Raw genomic sequence first — 21755 nt, 5'->3', positions numbered from 1 at the left:
AGGGCAGAAACAAATTCCTTATCTTGGTATAAAAAAGCCCCCAGGGACTGCTGTTGCCTAACTTTCTGACCCGGGTCATGCTTTTCCCCCCTTACTTACTACTCTCCAGCCACACTGTCCTTAACATTCTTTGGACATAGAGTTCATTCCCACTTTGCAGACTTTTACTAATGGTTCCACATGTCTAGAAATATGGAACCCCGGCTGGCTCCTTCTTTTCATTCAGATGATAGTTTAAATGCTCTGCCTTCTTAGGGGGCCTTCCTTGGCCACCCCATCTCCATTCCCTAGCATGGCATCCTATTTTAAGTCTCTGCATATCAGAAACTGCTTTTGACATTTTTCTTGTCTATTTATCTGGTCCTTCCCTCCTTCCCCCTCTAAAATGTCTGCTCTATGAAAGCAAGAGCCTTGTCTATTTTGTGCACGGTGATATCCTCTGCATACTTAGAGCATGGACTTGTACCCAGTAGACAGACAAAACCATACTGAAGGTGCAAATGAAATTTTTCATCAATTCTTATTAAAAGCCAATAGAAAAATGTTATTTCAGAAAGTCTGCTAAAACCAAAGAATATGTCTTGATTCAGAGATCCCTGAGAGATAACTATTTTAATAAATAGAAAATATCTTCTCCAAGGATTAGAAGAATTTTACTTCAGTAGTAAGTGGAGCTTTTCCCATAATTACAATTTTAGATGTCCCTTTCATCTATTTAGTTTATTTCTTAGGAATGTTTAATATTTTAACACAGAACATCTATAGATCTAAACTCATGGTAACTTTTAGACAAAAAAAAAATACATTTAAGTCTCTTTATAACACTTGCTTGCATATATATGTATATCCTTTTAAGCCAAGATAAATTTTTTAGAAGAAAAATGACTTAGTATGTACAGGAATTTTTTGTAATTACATCTTATTTTTATCAGGACTTTTAAAAACTACCATTTAGTCATGCTTCAGTCCTTAATTGTGTTTATACTTAGACTACAACTAAGTTTTAATTGCTTGTCTAGCATATTTTCCCAACTTACAGAGGCAAAATATTTCCAAAACAGAGAGGTATTTTTCTGGGTTATATACAAAGAAAGCTTAGAGAGAAATTTTGATCATGAAAGTAGATGATACTATTTTGTTATTCTAATCATTCTGTGATCCTCATGTACTTCAATAACAAATCCGTCCCTCCTAGACCAGTCTGTGTATTTCTACAGATGTCGCCAGCGCTTCTGCTTACTTTCTTCCACCAGTCTGAAGTAGCTTCCAAACTATTCTTTTCCTGTTCTGAAATGTATAGTTTCTATAATGATGTCATGCATATGTAAATTTGCCTTTCCAAAACAACCAACCTGCCAATTATCACAGTGAATGGCCTCTTTTCAAAAATGCAAAAGTAGTTTTATGACCTGGAGCTCTAGAAGATAGATAAAACATTAAAAAACTTCCATCTTGAATATATCACCCACCCTCCCTTAATCTCAAAATCTTGATTATTAAAGCTCACCAATAGAGAGTTAAATTGGTTGAATATGGGCCCTTCTTGCTTCTGAGGCAGCATTACCAAAGGATTTGAAAAATTATAGTATTAAACTCAGTGTGCCAAAGTTGTGAATTTTGGCCATCCAAAATAATCGATATACAGGTAACTGCCAAGAAAATTCAATATAAGGGAACAACTCAATGTAAGGAACAACAACTCTCTAACACACAGAGCTGTTCTGTCTTCATCTAAGATGAGAAACTCAGGCTGGCCAGTTAGCTCAGTTAGTTGGAGCGTGGTGTTATAACACCAAGATCAAGGGTTTGGATCCTCATACTGGCCAGCACCAAAAAAAAACCAAACCAAACAAAAAAAATTTCAAAAACAAATAAAATTGGAAACTCTAGGAAAGTCCAAATCTCAGTCCGTTTTTACCAGTTCAACATTCGTTCCTCTAGTTCCTTCAGGAGATCCCGGTTGAGCTCATACAGCTGAGGCAGGTAGTACAGGATCTGATTTAGGATCCGGTCCTCAATTACTGGTTTCCCAAGTTGCCTGGAAGCATGGGCTACTGCATCCCGGAAATCCTATTACAGTCCAGAGAAGGGAAAACAATAGATGGAGGACACATATCACTTGACAAAAAGCTTTTTCTCCAGTCACTCTCTTCCCTAAAATGATAAAAACTGCAAAGCTGTATTTCCCATGAAAAATTACAAATTGAAAATACTCAATTTCTCCTCCCCCACTCACCTAGATAGAAAAAAAAAAAAAAAAAAAAAAAATTCCACAGTGGCTGGAGAGCGAATTTGATTTTAAATCAGACTGCATGATATTTCTCTTAAACCTTTTAGTGTGATCTCCAAATTTAGCAATTATACTAAGTGAGTGTCTGGAAATTGACTTGCAACTCTAAAAAATCCTTAAAATTATGCCAATACCATCATATGAACACAATCCGTATATTTTAAAAGTCCCTAGGAGATTTTAACTAATTTTATTCTGGATTTAAGAGTCCCTTTGAACACTTTCAGGAATCATTCTCAACAACTAGAACATTCTAGTGAGACGTGGAGGGAGGCAATGTGCAATAATCAGAATTCTGGATCCAAGTCCTTGCTCATGATTTACTGTTACCTTGGGCTAGCTTCATTTTTCTCACCTGTTAAATGGTTATGAAATAGTTATGAGACTTTAATTAGATATTACACATGATAAAAAAAATCTGCTCTGACTAGGCCAGCTAAACCGTAGTGTCTTGGTGGGGCTGGCTGGTTAGTTCACTTGGGAAAGCACAGTGCTGGTAATACCAAGGTCACAGGTTCAGATCCCCATACCAACCAGCTGCCAAAATAAATGAAATGCAGTGCTTTGAGGACCTGGGATAGGTTAGTAGTCATGTCTGCATGTCCTAGAAAACGTTATAAGATCATTTTTCCTTAGATGCAGATGTGATGGCACCAGAAAGTCATGAAATAACCTAGAATGCTTCTTGTAACTCTTACCTTAGATCCTGCATGTAGGGTTTAACCTAGTAACAATCCCAAATCTATATGTCAGGTACAACCAATAGAAAAACTGATGAAGTGATTAGGTGGGCTCTCTCTCACTCTGTCTCCCTAGATTCTTCTCTTTTCTTGTGATTATAAAATGCTAAGCCCTACTGGCCCTCTTTGGAGAACATTTCTCAGAGAGACCTGACCTATGTTTTTCCCTGATTGCAGTCATCATACTGACTTAATAAATCCTACGCTTTATATGTTTGGCCTCAGTTTCTTTTAGGTCAACACACATAAGGCTTTTTGCAATGCATTTGGCACAGAGAATCTAGAAAACATTTTAACTCTGGATCTTAGATTCCCCCTCCCCTCTAGCTACGCTCCCGATAAATTCACCAGGACTTACACTTCTCACAAATAAATAGGACTTTCTCTTCACATATTATTTTTCATCTACTGTTCCCTATAAGGCTATTTGTACCAAGTTTTAATATAGGTCAACACTACCACACACCATCACTCCAGAGGACTTCAAAAGAGTGAGGTAGGGATAAAAATTTGCCTGGATTACAATGTCCCCTCAAGATATAAGTAAAACAATAGTGGAATCTGTTTCATAGTCCTGAGGACTCAAAAACAAAGATTTGTTCCTTCTTAGAAGCAGTAGTTTTTATTAAAAATCCTAAAGTAAAGGTTGAGGTAAAATGACTCTATACTAGGCTTATCTTCCTTTACCTTTATTTCCAACTGCTTTCCCTTTGGGGATTGAGTGGGCAAATCAAATAAACACAAAAAGATACTGTTTCATCCCTTGATCCCTTCAGCATCTGCCCTCAACATATATATATTAACCATGAGTATTTCTTGAACTTCCTCTGGACAAAAATCCTCGTATAAAATTTGAAAGTACATGAAAGGATTCCTTTTCTAAAGTATGGCTATTTCAGATAAGTCAAATCCTTATGCTTAATAAATGCTTAAAAAAACTCTTCACTTAGCTGTACCTGGGCAAAGGTTACTTAGCCAAAAGGAACCAACTGCTTATACCAGTATCTAAAGAGCTAACTTGTACAATGAATTAGTATAATACAAAATAAGAGTTTATAACCTGTATAAGCTCCAATCCAAAAAACCACACGAAACATCTCCAGAAACCAAAAGGATATTGGCCAAATTCCACCTCCCAACAGCTTGCTTCAATCAGCACTCACATTTGCTAAGAGAAAATAGAGCTACTTAACACTTTTGAAAGTCATTAGATTGTCAGGCAATCTAATGAATACAGATTAGAATCTAATGAAGCTATAAAATACATTTGCATATTATGAATAACTTCAGTTGTAAATGTATTCAAAACACAACAGTTAAATGTCTTCTACATTTTTATTTACTTTTTTTTTTTTTTACCAGTTAAGTGATTAATATAATTTAGATGCCAATGCTCCTTGCTCAGCAAAGCAATAGGCACCACCCTTTGTTCTGGTAGAATAAGTGATGACTATATTTGTCTCTTGGCAGCAGTATAACTTTTGTTTTCCAATTGGAAGGTATTTCCTCAGCCATGAGAGTGACAGTAGATGTTAGCTGCTAAGTAACTTAAGGACCCAGTTTGACACAGCTTTTGCCAGACTCTGCATTCCATATGTCTGCCACCACTGCCAGAAAAGAAACTTGTTTATTTAAGACACATTTAACAGAGACCAGCCAAATCAAAACGGGGATGACCGGTGAGATGGCCACCTCTAAATGGAGACCCTTGTCACATACCAGGCAAAACTTTATTTTTTCCAGTACTGCTAGATGTTTGTAGGCAACTCTGCATGAACTGATGGTTCATGATGATTTGGTTTTGTTTGGTTTTGTTTTTAATTATGAGTAGTATGTCAGAATAAAATAGAAATTTAATAATTAAAAGAAAGAAAAAACATTTAATAAAAACTATAGGAATTTAGAGAGTGTATATCCATAAGACCCAGAAGGTTACATATGCAAACAAGCACTTGATAAAGATTCTATGCTTAACCAAACTAGTCAGGCTCCTCAACCTTCTCTTAGACCCATCTGTGTACTTTCTTGTAAAATCCAGTTTTAGCAAGAACTCTGCTAAGTCAGTTTAGCAAGAACCTCCCCACGCCCAACATCTGATCAGGTTCCTCATCCTCCACTATCCCCCAGGTGATGTCTGATCACCTTGGCTGGTCTTCAGTAAGAATTCTGTTGAATCAGGTTAGCCAAGATTTCCATTACCCCTGATGTTTCCTCTCCGTTATTTTCCATCCATTGACTCCCACTTTGCTCCTTGGGTGTAAATTCCCACTTGCTCATACGATAATATGAGTTGAGCCCAATCTCTCTCCCCAACAGCAAAATCCCATTGCAGTGCTCCCTATACCTATGATGATGGTCCTGAATAAAGTCTGCTTACCATGCTTTAATAAGTGTCATTGAATACTTTTTCTTTTACCCTACCAGGGACATCACTGGTTTTCATGCAGCCTTTTTAAAAACAGAAAAGAGCAGCCTCTCCTCCAGGCCAACACAACTCACACCAAGGGCTCCACTCACAACTTACAGCTTTGATAACCACATGCAGCAGCCCTGGCCCCAATCTCATTCCTTCATGTCTTGGGCCACCATGCCCTGAAAGTAATGTGCAATATGGCTCCAGTGACAGATGTAACTAATCACACAGGAACTACACACAGAATCTTTAACTTCTCAGCTCTTCATGAACCTCTACCACTGCCAAAACCGATGCCACTGGAAGAAGGTAACATCTTTTTTTGTAAAAGGGATGATTACAACATGTCTGGTTATTTTCCTAAATGTTAACAGCCAGGATAATTTGAGAAAGTGTGATGACACTTAAAAGCCGGAGGCAAAGCTATTTCTGGGCAGAAGAATCTAGATTCACTAACACCTCCTTAACTGAATCACTGAGGATGCAAGACAGCAGGACTAGCACTTCAAAAATTAGATCCAAGGGCCGGCCTGTGGCTCACTTGGGAGAGTGCGGTGCTGATAACACCAAGGCCGCAGGTTCCGATCCCTATATAGGGATGGCTGGTTAGCTCACTTGGAGAGCGTGGTGCTGACAACACCAAGACAAGGGTTAAGATCCCCTTACTTTAAAAAAAAAAAAAAAAAAAATAGATCCAGAGTTTACTTTTTCACATTGGAAAAGCTGGGTAATTAAAATAAAATGGGCAGGGGGAGCTAGCATGTGAACATGTTAGGCAAGCTACAGTTTATTGGTATCAACTGCCTATACTTCAGCCCTTCCAACATAAAACCCACCAAAGATTCTGTATGCAAAACTGAACCACCTACACTATAGTATCTGGTCATAATAATCAAATGCTTGTCCAACTTGGAATTTTTAGAGATAAAAATGGGCCTGTGAATTACAAAGCATATGATAATATTATTCTTAATAATTCCCCAAAAACCTCCAAATAAGAACCAAATCAACTTTAAATTGATCTTTAATTCCTTTGAGGTATTAACATACTAGCCTTGCCAGCTCTGATAACTTGGGGAAGTCCTAAGCAAAAATCAATGTGAATAAACTCAAGTATAAATATCTGAGGCAATGAAGTACAGAACAGATGGTTTTGTTCATGGGGTCAGGCTTTATACCTCCAGTGCCAAAGAGAAGTTATGTGACTTAACTACCAGCTGTCCTGACTAGGTTTTCCTGACCTCAGGGCATCACTTACCCACTATTATGACACAGAGAATTACAAAGACCAAATGGACATATGGACAGACAGGGAACTCTGTAAAGGCTCCCTATCCTCAAGAAGGGCACTAAGAATCACTTCACATTAAGCAAAAGCAAAGCAGCTGCTGAGGTCAAAGAGCCACAATAAATATGCAGTAATGAGTGTGAAATTATGAAGTAAAAGTAGAGGGGGAAAGTCCCCACATTGACAATTGTACTTTGTTTTAAAAAAAAAATATTTTCCCAGTGAATTTATTCCTCCCTCTCTATATGTGCAGATGTGGTGATATCATGCATAACCATCATTGCAAAACTATATAAAACATGACTGAAACCAATCATTTATCTCAAGTTTCCAGCCCGCTTTAATAACATTAACAGGTAATAATTACAATATATCCTACATGACCAAAATCTAGCTTCATTTTCATCTTTTTTTTGTTTCTTGGGGTTTTTTTTTTTTTTTTGACTGTTAGCCACTACAGGGATCTGAACCCGTGACCTTGATGTTGTAAGGCTGTGCTATTTTCATCTTTAGAAGATGAAAAAGTAGAATTTCTTTGGTTTCCAAGGCAACCAAAAAAATTCCAAAAGCAAGCTAATATACCTAAAAATACACTATACCCTATACAGCATAGTAGAGATTTCAAGTAACAATTTTTAATTACTTTCTAAACACTTAGTGCAAGGGCTCAGACAGACCAGACTTCAAGTCTGGCTTTGCCATTTGGTAGTGGGTTACTTTCGGCAGTTAACTTACTTTCTTCATTTATAAAATAGAAATAATATCTATTTGATAGGGTTACTATGAGGATTGCAATGGATAATTTTATATAACATCACATACTGCAAAGGGCATAGAAGGCTATTTATTTAATCAAAGATTTGGTTAATTGAAATGATTCCATGAACATCCTTTAAGCTCCACAAGTCCCTGGAAGCTTGGAAAGAGAGCTCTGAATCAGAGGCACACACAGAGAAGGAAATACCAAACCAAGGTGGGAAAAACACCTCAGCAGTGAGACAAAGGTGCTCTTAACAATGAACTTCTTTCAGTGAAAGACAGTCCTCAAATGAATGAAGCTGTTCAAAAGTGAAGGTTTGGTAGCCATGTCAATAGAAGCTAGAGGAGGATTCTTTACAACTAAAGAATAAATGATAATGAAATGGTTCACAAAACTCAAAACACAGGGTGTATTCAGTAGATCAGGATGAAGTGACTTTGAGATGAAAAACATGAGAAGTGCAAAAGCCTTCCTTGATGGTGCATTTTCAAAAAATAAAAGATATAAAAAAATTTTTAAAATAAATACAAATCTTTACATTAGCTTTCTGAAGTACCCTCATATGTCTCAACCTAAAGAAATAAGTGGAACAAAGATGCCTCATTACTGGTACTACTTAGCTACTATTTAATGAACCTATCTTTGTCCAAAAGATCCCTACATCTCTAATCATTCCCTTCCAAAATATTTTTTTTTTAATTCATATTATGTGGTCATTTATAGAAATATATTTATTTATTTATTAAACACATCTCTCATCAGAGAGCAAATAAGATGAAAAGAAAAATACATTGTATCATTTGTTCTTAATTACATTAGATGTCTAAGGTGTGGTAGGGATGGTCAGGGCACAGCAGCAAATGTACAAGGAGTTCATTTTGAAAAGCCATTTATCACTTACTTGAGATGACATTACGCTTAAAATGCAACAGATTTGTTTGTGTGATGAAATATTGTGCTATCATTTAAAAAAAAATAATTACCAAAGAAAACTTATCATGACTATTCAGGGGAATATTTTTTCAAACGAATTAACAATGTTTTTGTTTGTTTGTTTGTTTTTGGTGGATGGCCAGTTTGGGGATCCGAACCCCTCACCTTGGTGTTACAAAACCTGCTCTAACCAAGTGAGCTAACCAGCCAGCCCCTGAATTATCAACGTTAAGACATTTTGAAGAAAATGTTTCCAAAGCTAGAGATTTTTGACACAGGAATTAGGCCTCCATGTCTCCACTGGACCAAGTATACAGAACAAGGGAATCATTTGGTGAATGTGAGTCATCCATAAATGTAACCCACTCTTCATGTTCATATGTATCTATTAAAATGAAAACTGAAAATAATGATACTCTTTGCAGAGACATAAATGGGTGCATATTTTGTGAACCTTCCATTTCATAGCGATTAAGTTTAATTCATGATGTTAATAATTACACTGTGTAAGTAAATTTTCACTTCAATTTCTTTTTCCATTGTTTCTTCTACTTTACCCCTTTCTTTTGTTAAGTTTAATATCTTGCTGAAATATAACTGGAATAAAGTAACACTAAGAGCACTTTGCGAATGCGGAATGAAACTTGTGAAAACTTGCAAGTACAAAGGAGTGCTTAAGAAAAATGATTATGCAGTCATACACACATCATAATTGTTTCCCAGCAGGTCTGTTCAAGTTGACAATTTCAAAAATTGAAAATAGAACTTTAAAAAAAAAAAAAGTATTTCAAGTGTCTATTTCTGGGAGTTTATTCAGACAGGAGAAAAATAGCTTTGAACAATGATGATATGATATTCTTTATACATTTCTAGTGCAAAATTCTTCTGATAGATATTTTGTGCAGATGCCCAAGAAGATATGTTATTATTTTAACAACTCTTTATTACAAAGAAAGAATGTTTGAAGACTTTGGAGATATAGATATAAAAGGCTCTATTTTTCAGACATCTGGGTATATCTACATATACATAAGATACATACATTTTAGAAAATGTCTATATTTACATATATGCGTATACTTAAAAATATAACCATGTACTGGAAAGCATATACATATAACTCATTAAGTTAGTTATACCGAAAACTTCTGGGGGTAGGGAAAGTACAAAAGGGGATGGTCAGATTTCAAGAAAATATTAGCAAATACTTACAATATGCAAAAGTTTTAACACATCCACAAACCTGTAAAAAACAGCAATGGAAAAATGTTTTAAATGAGCCAACTGGGTGAAAAAAGAGTCTTCTGAATTGTAAACTAAATACCTACACTTTCTCTGAGCTCATGATCTCCTTGGCAATATGATGAACTTTACTTTTCATTCCAGTATCTTCATCCTGTGGAGGATAAGGAAGATCAGCTATGAGCTAGTCAGACACGAATTTTAACTCTGATGCTTTTGAGTTTCCTATTAGCACACAATTCATACTATATAACATTTCAAATGGCAAATGTGGAGAATTAGATGAGGGATAAACCATGATCCAGGAGTGGCTGAGAGCAATCAGTAATCCTCACCATCACCAGCAGGATTGACGGACTGCTCTGAGTAGCCCCAGGGTCTCAGTGGAACACAGACACGAAAGGTTCAAAATGGAAAAATCACATTCTGTGGGGAAAATGATCCTTATAGATTTCACATGAACATGAGTCTTTTGGGCAAACAGAAGTAATTTAAGAATCATCAGTGAATATCTAATAGGAATGTGTAAGACAACTTCACCCTAAATAAAGCCATTCTAACTCAGACAACTTAAGTACAGTTTAAATAGGGCTATTCTTCACAGTCTGTATCAAACACAAGTCAACATTACCGTCACAGGTTCTCTTAATTTCCTTAAAATCCTTTTTAGGTATATGTTCTTAGTGTCAAAGTACTTTTATTCTAAAGAGCTAAAATGAAATTCTTTTATTATGTACTGCTTCGTATGAAAATTAAATGCCCTAGCAGGGACAACAAAATGTGCATGTTTGAAAAAAAAAGTAGAGATGACTTAGAAAGAGGTCTCAGTATTTAGGTGAGTTTGTTTTCAATTAAATATTAAGAACTGGCTTTGATTCAAGAAGACTAGAGAAAAGGAGAAGAGTTTCCCTCTCTCTCTTTTTTTTTTTTTTTGGTGGCTAGCTGGTACGGGGATGCAAAATCTCGACCTTGGTGTTATAACACCACACTCTAACCAAATGAGCTATCCAGTCAGCCTGTTTCTCATCATTTCTAGTGAGATGAAAGCTCTGAACACTTCAGTTCCATAGTGAAGGGCAAAAAAGAGTAAATAAGGAACAAGCAATTACTACATTTAGATATTACACCTAAGGTGAAAATTATGACTGCTGCCATTAAAAGGAGAATGCTCTGCTGTTTCTGTTGAAGAAACATCAGACCTGGTGTTTGAAAGAGGTCAGTTTGTAACACAGCACTGGCAACACCAGGACATAGATATTTTGTGCTGCCCAGGGAGCAGGTGGACAAGGCAATGTCACAATAAGCATAAAAATTAAACATGACAGTCCAGTAGTCATTCATTAAGGAAATGCCACAGAAAAAAAAAAAAAATAATGCGAGTAACTTCTCTCTGAAGTGGTCTTTTCTTCTAGCGGATCTGCTTACCAGAGAAACACCATGATGAGTCAAAGGACTATTTCAGTTCTTTTTTTGGAAAAAAAAAAGTTTTAACCTGCTTCCAGAATTTCTTTTTTGTTTTTTTTTTTCTTTGGCGGCTGGCTGGTATGGGGATGGGAACCTTTGCCCTTGGTGTTATTTCTCCCAGAATTTCAGTGTCAGAACCAAGGAATAAAAATAGATGCAGTTTAACAATAAATAAAACTCATCTGAAACATTTTAATATATATTTTTTTTAGTATGCCTGCTTATGTTCTGTACATACATCAAAACTCTCTTATTCACTTACTTAAAGCATTGGTGATGTTCAAGTGAGTAAACTGGGAGAGGATTCCTCAAGGTTTTACAGTATATTAAAAATTAGATTTTTTGATTGCAATCACTTCTATATTCATTAGAAGTCAGACAGATATAGGAGAGAGCTTTATTTTTAGATTCGTTTTATACTATATTGAGATCATAAATGGTAGCTGAAGTCATGACAGTGAATGAGATCAAACATAGGGAATACATAAAGTGAAAACTGGACAAAGAGCAGAATCCCTAGTTAGACCCACTTAATACAGAAATTTGAAAAAATTCAAAGTTGATTATTAGCAGAGAACCCAGACTCCCCGATATCTAACCTAAGAATTATTGCATTACACCCTGAATCTCTCTTCAATATCTGCTGGTAATCTAGGCATATCTTTACAAACAGTCATTGCTAAACATACACTCCCCCACAGAGACTGAATAAATCTAAACATTGTGCAATAGTTGCTTTAAATCATTTTGCAAAACAAATTGTTTTATATTAACATTCTTTTTCTCCTCCTCCAGAAGTAACCATTGATCTTGCAATTTGCTTTTTTTTTTTTTTCTTGGCAGCTGGCCAGTACAGGGATCTGAAGCCTTGACCTTGGTGTTATCAGTACCACACTCTAACCAAGTGAGCTAATGGGCCAGCCTGAAAATAATCTTTAAAGAGCCATCAATTACTATTTCAGAGTACCTATAGTACAGCCAAATTAGCCTAGGATATTTTGCCTCGCTACTTGACCTTTGCTCTCAAACTCTATGGGTAAATAAATGGATAATTACATAGATTAATTTGACCTATATCTCCATTATTATTCCTTTTCTAAGTTGCCGAATGATTGAGACTAACAGGTTAGATAAATCTTGCTCAGTTTAACTGCATTTACTCACCTTTTAAACTACACATAGCTAACATTCCTCAAGAAGCAGCCTTAAGCACAGTCTGATCTTGCAGACCATGTATCAGTCATGCACTAATAACCATGATTGTGTATGTGTGTGTACACACACACACACACACACACACGCACACAAATTGATAATTGTTATTTTGAAAATATATTTTAGCAAGTCAATGCTTATGTATGATAATGGGTTCTCTATATCATCTGTAGCTAGAAAGTTTAATGTGTATAACATACAGTATATATATTTAAAATTAGAAATGCATTAAAAATAAAAAATAGAAACCTAAACCATTAAGAGAACTGAAGCCCTGACTCTGTATTCTTTATTTTCAAATGACGTGAGGCCCCATAAAGGTGGTTTCAGCAATAGCTTTAAAGAAACCTAGGCACACTATAGATGTGGATACATTTAATTAGTAGAGCCAGCTAAAATGTATACTGGCTATACACAAAAATTTCAAGTAGGTGTAATTTATTTTTGGCATCTACTCTTTGTTTCCTTTCCTCTTTTTAGCACTCTCCTTTTGTTAAGTCTCTACTCTGTATCATTTTTTTCTTCTTCTTTTTCAGGACCTTGCTCTGCCAGGGCCTGGGTTGGAGAGAATTGTGTAGAGTGGGCTATTCCATAATTATAAATATACGTTATTCCTAGGCAGATATCATGCTTCCATTATAACAAGTAACAAAAATACTTTAATTTTGAACAGTAATAGTGAGGGCCTAACATTGCGTTTCTATAAAATGAAAGTGATACTGGAGAAGAGGGTCTAAGGAGGTCGGATTGCCAACCTCAACCCACCCTGTCCTCTACAAATGTTCTTGATTATACCACAGGAAAGAACTCAAGAGCAGAGACAGAGTAGAAAGCGAAAACAGGTTTAATGTAATGAATAAGAGATACATACTTCACAGGGAAAACATGGGCTGTTGGCTCCTGAGAGTTTAATTCACCAAGTTTAATACAAAAGTGAGAAATACACACCTCACAAAGTGCAAGCTGGCTCTAAAGAGAATGAGCAACAGCTCACCTTCTTCCTGGATTCTACTTTTATAGCTTGGCTATCTATACGTATTCATGCTATCTAATGATATCTAATGATAATGCTATCTAATGACAAAGGGGGTGGCTCCCAGTAATGTAACAGGTTAGGTAACATAGCCTTGCACATGCTCAGATGGTCCCTTTGGAGCACACTCATTGATCAAATTCCAACATATGCACCAAAAATTACTTAAATATGTTAGGTGCTTTCTAGTGTGTCCAGTGGAAGGTCATCCATAGGATAAACTCTTACTACTGAGCATGCTCAGCCACTGGAATTACCTAAGTCGGCCTTCTGTGGTCTCAATCTCCAAGTGCTGGTGCCAAAAACAGGTGCAACAAGTAACAGTAGCTAAGGACTTGGAGAAGGGGCTTGAGACGTAGGCGAGTGGTTTGAAACCCAGGTGAGTGGCCTGAAACCTGAACCCAGGGAAACTGAGTGCCTCCTATCTGAAAAGTGTTGAACTCTCAACTTTAAAATCCTAAAATTTAAACATTACCTCAAATCTCAGGTGTGGTATGGCAAGTCAGTAAGACAGAGGGTAGCGCTAGTACTGGTGACTGTAAGTGTGTGTCTCTTTTCTACAAACTAAGATCACAAATTTGGGGGGGGGGAATGGGCACTGGCATAAAGACAAGCATGTAGATCAATAGGAAAAAGTTGAGAGTCAGATGTAGATGGATTTTTGATGATGGCAAGGCAATTCAACAGGGGAAGGACAGTTTTTTTCAACACAGGTTGAAAATTGCTGGACCAACTGGATATACACAAGCAAAAAGATGTACTTATATCCTACCCAACACTATATACAAAAATTAACTAAAAATGCTGAAACTACAAAAATCCTGGAAGAAAGCATAAAAGAAAATCTTTGTGACCTTGGGCTAGGCAGATGCTGGGAAAATAGAATAATTTAATCAGGCCCCCTCACCTTAGGTCCAGTTGGGGGTGGTGCAGTGCATTCTTTGTATGCAAGTTGTGTGTGGGTGGAGTTAGTGCACATGCATGGCACCGCAATTTGGCTGGCGTTTACTGCCTCGGGCGTCCGCCTTGTGTGGCCATGCTCTTAAAACTATGGCTCCAAGGACCTTTTTGCCAGTTACCTAGCTCATAGACCTGCGTGTGAAGGGTTTGTGATCCAGTCTGGACAATGGGCTTGAGGGGTCTATGAGCTCCAGACCCAGCCCTAGCTCACCAGCAGAGTTCTTAGATGCAATGCCAAAAGCATAATTCATAAGAGAAAAAAAATTGATAAGCTTTACTTCATGAATTTAAAACTTTAGTCTTCAAAAGACATTATCAAGAAGATAAGCCACAGAAAGGGAGAAAATATTTGCACATAATGGTTCTGAAAAAGGACTAGAATCTTGAATACACAAAGAACTGTGATAATTCAACACAAAACAACTCAGTTAAAAATGAGAAATAAGAAAATGAAAAAAAAATTAAAAGAAAAATAAGAAAAGATTTAAGAATGGCCAATAAGTATATGAGAAGTTGTTCAACATAGTTATTAGAGAAATGCACATTAAAACCACATAAGACACAACTTTACACCCACAGAATGGCTATAATCAAAAATCAGAAACTAACAAGTATTGGCAAGGATGTGAAGAAAATGGAAACTTTAGACACTGCTGGTGGGAATAGTAGCCCTTACTTACATGTTGTGATTTGAGGTTCTGCTATCTCTGAATATTACTGAAAACAGAATTTATGTCTTATCATTGTTATTATTCATATAATTGTCATTATATAAGAATATTTTCAAGAGTAAGGGGTCAGTACCACTCTTACTCCATCATTTAAATCTGAAGTTAGTAATCGACTTTCCGTCATTTGATCATAAGGCTAGGAAGAGAAAACAGCTCTTCTGCCAGCTGATTCATTGCTCTATGGCTAAATTTGAAAATATTACTGATCACTAGAATCACCAGGCAGAGCTACAATTTCAGATTCCCAGGTAACTGTCTTGGAAATTCCGATTCTGAAGGTCTGAAACAGGCATGAAAGTGGGTGTTAAAAGAAGGAATTAAAGATAAATAAGATGTGAATAAGGGGAGCACACCAAATGTTCAAATAACTATATATACGAAAATAACTACGAAATGTGCCGACATCTTGCAGGAGAGCAAGATAATAATCAGGCAGAGGTGTGTAAATCAGGAGAAGCTTCACAGAGAATAAGGCATTGCTGACCCTCAGTCCCTCTTTAAACAAGCCACCCAGTACTTGCACACTTGCGACTGTAGACATAACACTGGTCTAGGCCAGAAACCTGGACTCCTCCTACTCGTCCTCACAGCCAGCTTTTATCTTCACAACTGAATCAACAATGTCTGTCTGAATATTTCTTTAAAGCTTAATAGATCCTTTTCTCTCCTCAAACTTTGGCTTCTTGTGTCTTGCCTACACTGTTATAGTAACCTAAGTGGTTTCCTCAGCTCTAGGTTTATCTCATCACAATCCATTCTCTACACTGCCACCAGAATATTTCTTAAATGCAAATAGAATCACGTTAGTGCTCAGACTGAATCACATTAGCAGCTCCCTATCACATATGGGTAACAAAGACCAAACTCTCCCTTGCCATGTATGCAAGGCACCTCACAATATGTGCACTCACCTTCACCGGTCTCTTTCCTATGCTTCCACTGGCACTCTCTACTCCAGACAAACTGGAACCACCTGCAACTCTGAGTATGCTCTGCCCTTACATGCCTGTCCCTTTGCATATGCCTTTCTTTCTGCTTTGACTTCCCTCCCTATCACCTCCCCTTCTCTCCCAAGAATTTCTGCCTGCCCTATTCCAACTCATCCTTTAAGATGACACTCGAAGATATTCTCTTTTATGAGGTGTAGTGGATTGAATTATGGTCCCCCAAAACTCACTGAAGCTTGACTTGTGTCCCCCAAGTTTTATGTATTGGAAACTTGGCCCCCACACTGTGACTGTTAAGAGGGTGGGAAATCCTATTACGGCAATTGAAAGGTGGAGCCTTGAAGAGGTGATTGGATTGTAGGACCATGCAGTAGTGAGTGAATTAAAAATGGTGGTCAGGGTGTGGTTCTGAGGGCTTTAAAAGAAGAGGAGAGTCTGTCTCTCTCTCTCTCTCCATTATTTCACAATGTGATACCCTGCATCATTGTTGCCACCACCAAGACCCTCACCAGATATGTTCCCCGGACTTTGGACTTCCTAGCCTCTGAAACTGTAAGCAATAAATATTTTCTTTCTAAATTACTCAGGTCCAGGTATTCTGTTATAAGCAACAGAAACGGACTAATAAATGAGGCTTCCTTGATGTTCTCTCCCTGCCACCCCCAAAGGACAAGATTATTCTCTTGTTCATGTAGTATCTTTAAGACTCAGCCCAGCAGAGTGTGTTTATTTGCTGAAATATCTGAATTCCCTCTAGCCTATGATCTTATTCACCTGCATCCTTCTGTGCATAGCACTGTGCCAGGTCGACTGTGGAATTAACATTCATGAATAAGCAAAGGTGCAAAGGTGGCTGCTACTTTCTCAGAATCTAAGACCAGAGCACACTGCTTTTGAACATGTGTTCCATAACATGAAAATGCAAACTCAAATGAACTAAAAGCTCTCATAACATAAAAGAGTAGGGGGTTGCACTAGATGATTAAGGTCCTTTCTAATTCTAAAATCCTAGGAGTCTATGTATTCTATTATTTATTTTTTAAATAAGGAAAACTACAGAGCTAGATAAAGAGGGATAATAACTACTAAAAAAGGAGTCAATGGATTACAATCATTTTCAAAGTGGACAGAAGGTCAAAGATAACTACAAAACAAAATTAAAAGCTCTATATTATCTCCGACTTGTACGAACAACAACTGATTCTGACCCAAGTCACACAATGATGGAAAAACACACACCACTGTAAAATCTCAAGAGAGACCATATTTGACATCTTAACTTTTCAGTTAATGAAAATCCTCACTTAAATTACATCACATTTCAAAGCAGAGTGCCTGTTAAATAACAGCATCTTCCAAAAGTACGCTGCTGTGGAAGTTGAAACATAAGCCACAAACAAATGAAATTATTTTGTCAAGGTCATAAAATAAGTGAAACAAATTCCAAAACAGGACCTTTGATCTGAAATCCAGTTTTATGTGCTGATCTTTTGATAACAGCCCAGCTTTGTAAATTCTTAACTGTGTTCCCTCTTTTCCTATTTGTTCACTACAAGTAATGTTCAATAAAATTTATGTTACATTTTAATAGAATTATTACTTTTAACAGAATTATTTAGAAGGCCTCTTCTACCCTACTCAAAGAGTTCTAATAAAATGCAAAAAATCTTAACTTCCAGACTTGCCTGAGAAAACCCTTTATCATCAAATTATCCCAACGGTGAGGTGATACCAAAGGACAAAGCTGTCTTAGGTTTTCACCCTTCTCTTCATGGGAGTATTTATCGTATGAGCTATTTTACAAAGATGAATAAAAAACAGGGACAGTGAAGAGGGTGAATATACTAACCATAAAGAAGCAGAACAAATACATTTCTCTCTCTTTTTTTTTTCTTTTGCTATACCTGCTAGAATGGGATACATTTCATTTTTGAACATTTATTTAACACTGAAAGGAAAGACCAAAAATTACAAAACTAAAAACTTGGAAAGGCAGACAGTAGAGATTAGCATGGCCATTTACCCCACCCCAAACATGTTCTATCGACATCATTCAGCTTCTGTGGCTGTATCAAGTTGTTAGTAGAGACAGATTTTGGTCAAAAACCCCAACTCAGCAGGTTCCAAGGTAAGTTTACTTAAACTGTACAAAACTCCTTTTCCTCATGTGAAATGAAGAAACACAGCACACATGTCAGATCTATACCCTAGGATATTTTTTAACGATGAAGTGTAATGTACCTACAGCACACAGACAAGCACAGGCACACGGGAGTGGTCCAGTTAATTTTCTTCCCCTTCACGGTGCCATTTTCACCTTTACAGGAGTAACTTTTTGAACTCCTGTCTACTTTTTCTTCACACACAAAAAGACAAGGGCACAACGGCACACATTCTTTGCTCCTTTTACTGAATCTGGCACTTTCATGAGAAAATGTTATTGGCATCTAGACACATATCAGTGATGTGCCCATTATATGTTCATGGAATACAGCACCTGTTATGCATTGAATTGTGACCCCCCTCAAAAGGTCCTAACCCCAAGGACTTCAGAATGTGACTTTATTTGGAAATAGGGTCTCTGCAGGTAAGTTAAAATGAAGTCATACTGAAGTAGTCCTTATAAGAAGAGAAGACACAAACGTAACGGCACACGAGTAGAGAATGCCACGTGATGACGCAGGCAGAGGATAAAGTGCTGCAGCTGCAAGCCAAGGAATCCCAAGAATTGCCCCAAACCGCCAGAAGCTAGGAAGAGGCAAGGATGGAATCTCCTCTACAGGCTTACAGGGGGAGCGTGGCCCTGCTGATATCCTGATTTTAGCCTTCCTGCCTCCAGAACTGTGAGACGATAAATTTCTATTGTTTTAAGCCACCTGGTGTGTGGTACTTTACAATGGCAGCCCTAAGAAACTAGTAAAATCTATCATAAACACAATCATGGAGGTAAATCACATGTGTTTAATATGCATCAAACTTTTCTTGATTTTCCAAATGCTTTTACAACCATTATCCTTTTTCAGCCTCAGAACAACTCAGGGTATAATGTTACAACATTTGAAAAACTGACCAAGTCAAGGGTGGCCTGGCAAGCCACCCAAAGAAGTTACAAAGAAACTCCTATTCCTACGCTTCTACTCCAAAAAAAACATGTTTTTCTTTTGGACACTGATTCCTCTTCTTTACTGAAAGCCAAATTTGTGGCCCACCCTTGGCTGACGTGTAGGACTAAATGATACGCATTACTCTGTACTAATCTTCCACTTAGCACTATCATTTTTCCTTCAGCTTCTTTTATTCTTTAAGAGCTTTATTGAGATATAATTCACATATCATAAAATTTATTTTTGCCCTTTTAAAGTATACAACTCAATGGTCTTCAATGTTCAGGGCTGTGCAACTATCACCACAATCTAATTTTAGAACACTTTCATCATCCAAAACAAAAATCATGTGCCCATTATGGGTCACTGCCCATTCCTTTTTATGGCCAAATAATATTCCATTGTATGGATATACCACAATTATTTTATCCACTCATCAGTTGATAAGCATTTAAATTCTTTACATTTGGGGCTTATTATGAATGACGCAGCTATGAACATTCCTGTACATATTTTGTATTGAATATATTTTCATTTCTCTTGGGTAGGTATCTAAGAGTGGAATTGCTGGGCCATATGGTAACTCTATATTTAAGCTTTGGGGAACTGCTAGACTGTTTTCCAAAGCAGCTGCACCATTTAACATTCTCACCAGCAGTGTATAAGGGTTCCACTTTCTCCACATCTTCACCAACACTTGCTATTGTCCACTGTGTTGATCATAGCCATGCTAATGGGTGTGAGGTGGTACCTCACTGAGGTTTTGCTTTGCATTTCCCTAATGGCTAATAATGTTGAACATCTTCTCATGTGCATATTTGCCATTTCTATATCTTCTTTTGTCTAGTCACATCCTTACATCTGGGTTATTTATCTTTTTATTGTTGAGTTGTAAGGATTCTTTACATATTCTATACATAAGTCCTTAAGCAGAGAGAAGATTTGCTACTATTTTCTCTATTCTGTGGGTTGTCTTTTCACTTTCTTAAGTTTCAATACAAAAGCTTTTAATTTTGATAAAGTCCAATTTATCTATTTTTCCTCTCATCACTTGTGCTTTTGCTGCTGTACCTTTCCGTAAGCCAATGTCACAATGTCAGTCCTGTATTTCCTATAAGGGCCTTATAGTTTGAGTTCTTACATTTAAGTCTACGAACCATTGTGAGTTCATTTTTGTATATGGTGAAAGCAAGGAGTCCAACAACATTCATTTGTGAGTGGATATCCCATTCTGATTTGTTTAACTATATATTTTGAATTTATGTTACCAGTTTTTTTATTAAATCACCTGACATCCATTGTGAAATGAGATTTACGTAAATAAACTAACTGACTTTTAAAAAATTATTTGACCACGGTCATACAGCTAGTAAGTGGCAGTGCTGGGACTGAAACACAGGTGTTAGGATGCCAAATTTCATATTTTTCCATTAAAACACAATACTACCTTATGTGTACACAAGTTTCATATTTATTCATCAAAGACAAGAAAAGTCAAACTTAAAACAACATATATTTATTGAGAGGGTTACATAAAGCTTGATTTGAGATGTTTAGGATTTCGCTGGCATATTTTCATGTAAACCAATAATAATAGCTACAAATCAATTAAGCACTCATTTTGTGTCAGGCACTAAACAGTGTATAATCATTTAATCATCACAACAATCTTAGAACATAGGGACAAGTGTCCACCCTACCCCCACCCTTCTTTTTACAGAAGGAGAAACTAAGGCAAAAAGAAATTAAGGTGTTCAAGATCACAGAGGTGGTAAAGTGGTGGGAACCCAAGCAATCTAGCACCAATGACTGTGTTCTTCTTAGCCACTATGAAAGGAAAACACGTAAGATAAAAGCATTCACCAGCCATGGTTAAATGGACTAACAACTGTCTAGAAAGGGAGAGTAAGTCTATTCTATCATTGCTATTATTTTTTTTTTTTTTTTAATTTTATTTTGTCGATATACATTGTAGCTGATTAATGCTCCCCATCACCAAAACCTCCCTCCCTTCTCCCTCCCCCCCTCCCCCCCAACCATGTCCTTTCTGTTTGTTTCTTGTATCAACTTCAAATAATTGTGGTTGTTATATCTTCTCCCCCCCCCCCCCCGGTTTGTGTGTGTATGTGTGTATGTGTGTGTGAATTTATATATTAATTTTTAGCTCCCTCCAATAAGTGAGAACATGTGGTATTTCTCTTTCTGTGCCTGACTTGTTTCACTTAATATAATTCTCTCGAGGTCCATCCATGTTGTTGCAAATGGCAGTATTTCATTCGTTTTTATAGCTGAGTAGTATTCCATTGTGTAGATGTACCACATTTTCCGTATCCACTCATCTGATGATGGGCATTTGGGCTGGTTCCAACTCTTGGCTATTGTAAAGAGTGCTGCGATGAACATTGGGGAACAGGTATACCTTCGACTTGATGATTTCCATTCCTCTGGGTATATTCCCAACAGTGGGATGGCTGGGTCGTATGGTAGATCTATTTGCAATTGTTTAAGGAACCTCCATACCATTTTCCATAGAGGCTGCACCATTTTGCAGTCCCACCAACAATGTATGAGAGTTCCTTTTTCTCCGCAGCCTCGCCAGCATTTATCGTTCATAGTCTTTTGGATTTTAGCCATC

At 37.0% G+C, this 21755-nt stretch overlaps 1 protein-coding gene across 2 annotated transcripts in view; it reads right to left on the bottom strand.

The window, feature by feature from the left end:
* FGD6 (FYVE, RhoGEF and PH domain containing 6) overlaps nucleotides 1–21755 on the bottom strand; it is a 101367-nt gene that overhangs the window by 39905 nt on the left and 39707 nt on the right. For both annotated transcript variants that reach the window (XM_063074939.1, XM_063074940.1), the window contains exons 4-6: nucleotides 9753–9820; nucleotides 9637–9667; nucleotides 1919–2070 (exon numbers count right to left, since the gene is read on the bottom strand). In XM_063074939.1, the coding sequence (XP_062931009.1) occupies nucleotides 1919–2070; nucleotides 9637–9667; nucleotides 9753–9820 (251 nt within the window). The remainder of the gene's footprint in view (nucleotides 1–1918; nucleotides 2071–9636; nucleotides 9668–9752; nucleotides 9821–21755) is intronic.

This window comes from Cynocephalus volans, chromosome 12 (assembly GCF_027409185.1).
Source record: "Cynocephalus volans isolate mCynVol1 chromosome 12, mCynVol1.pri, whole genome shotgun sequence".
Classification (NCBI taxonomy): domain Eukaryota; kingdom Metazoa; phylum Chordata; class Mammalia; order Dermoptera; family Cynocephalidae; genus Cynocephalus; species Cynocephalus volans.
Note: the sequence above shows the minus strand (reverse complement) of the source record. Positions and strands in the feature narration are given on the sequence as shown.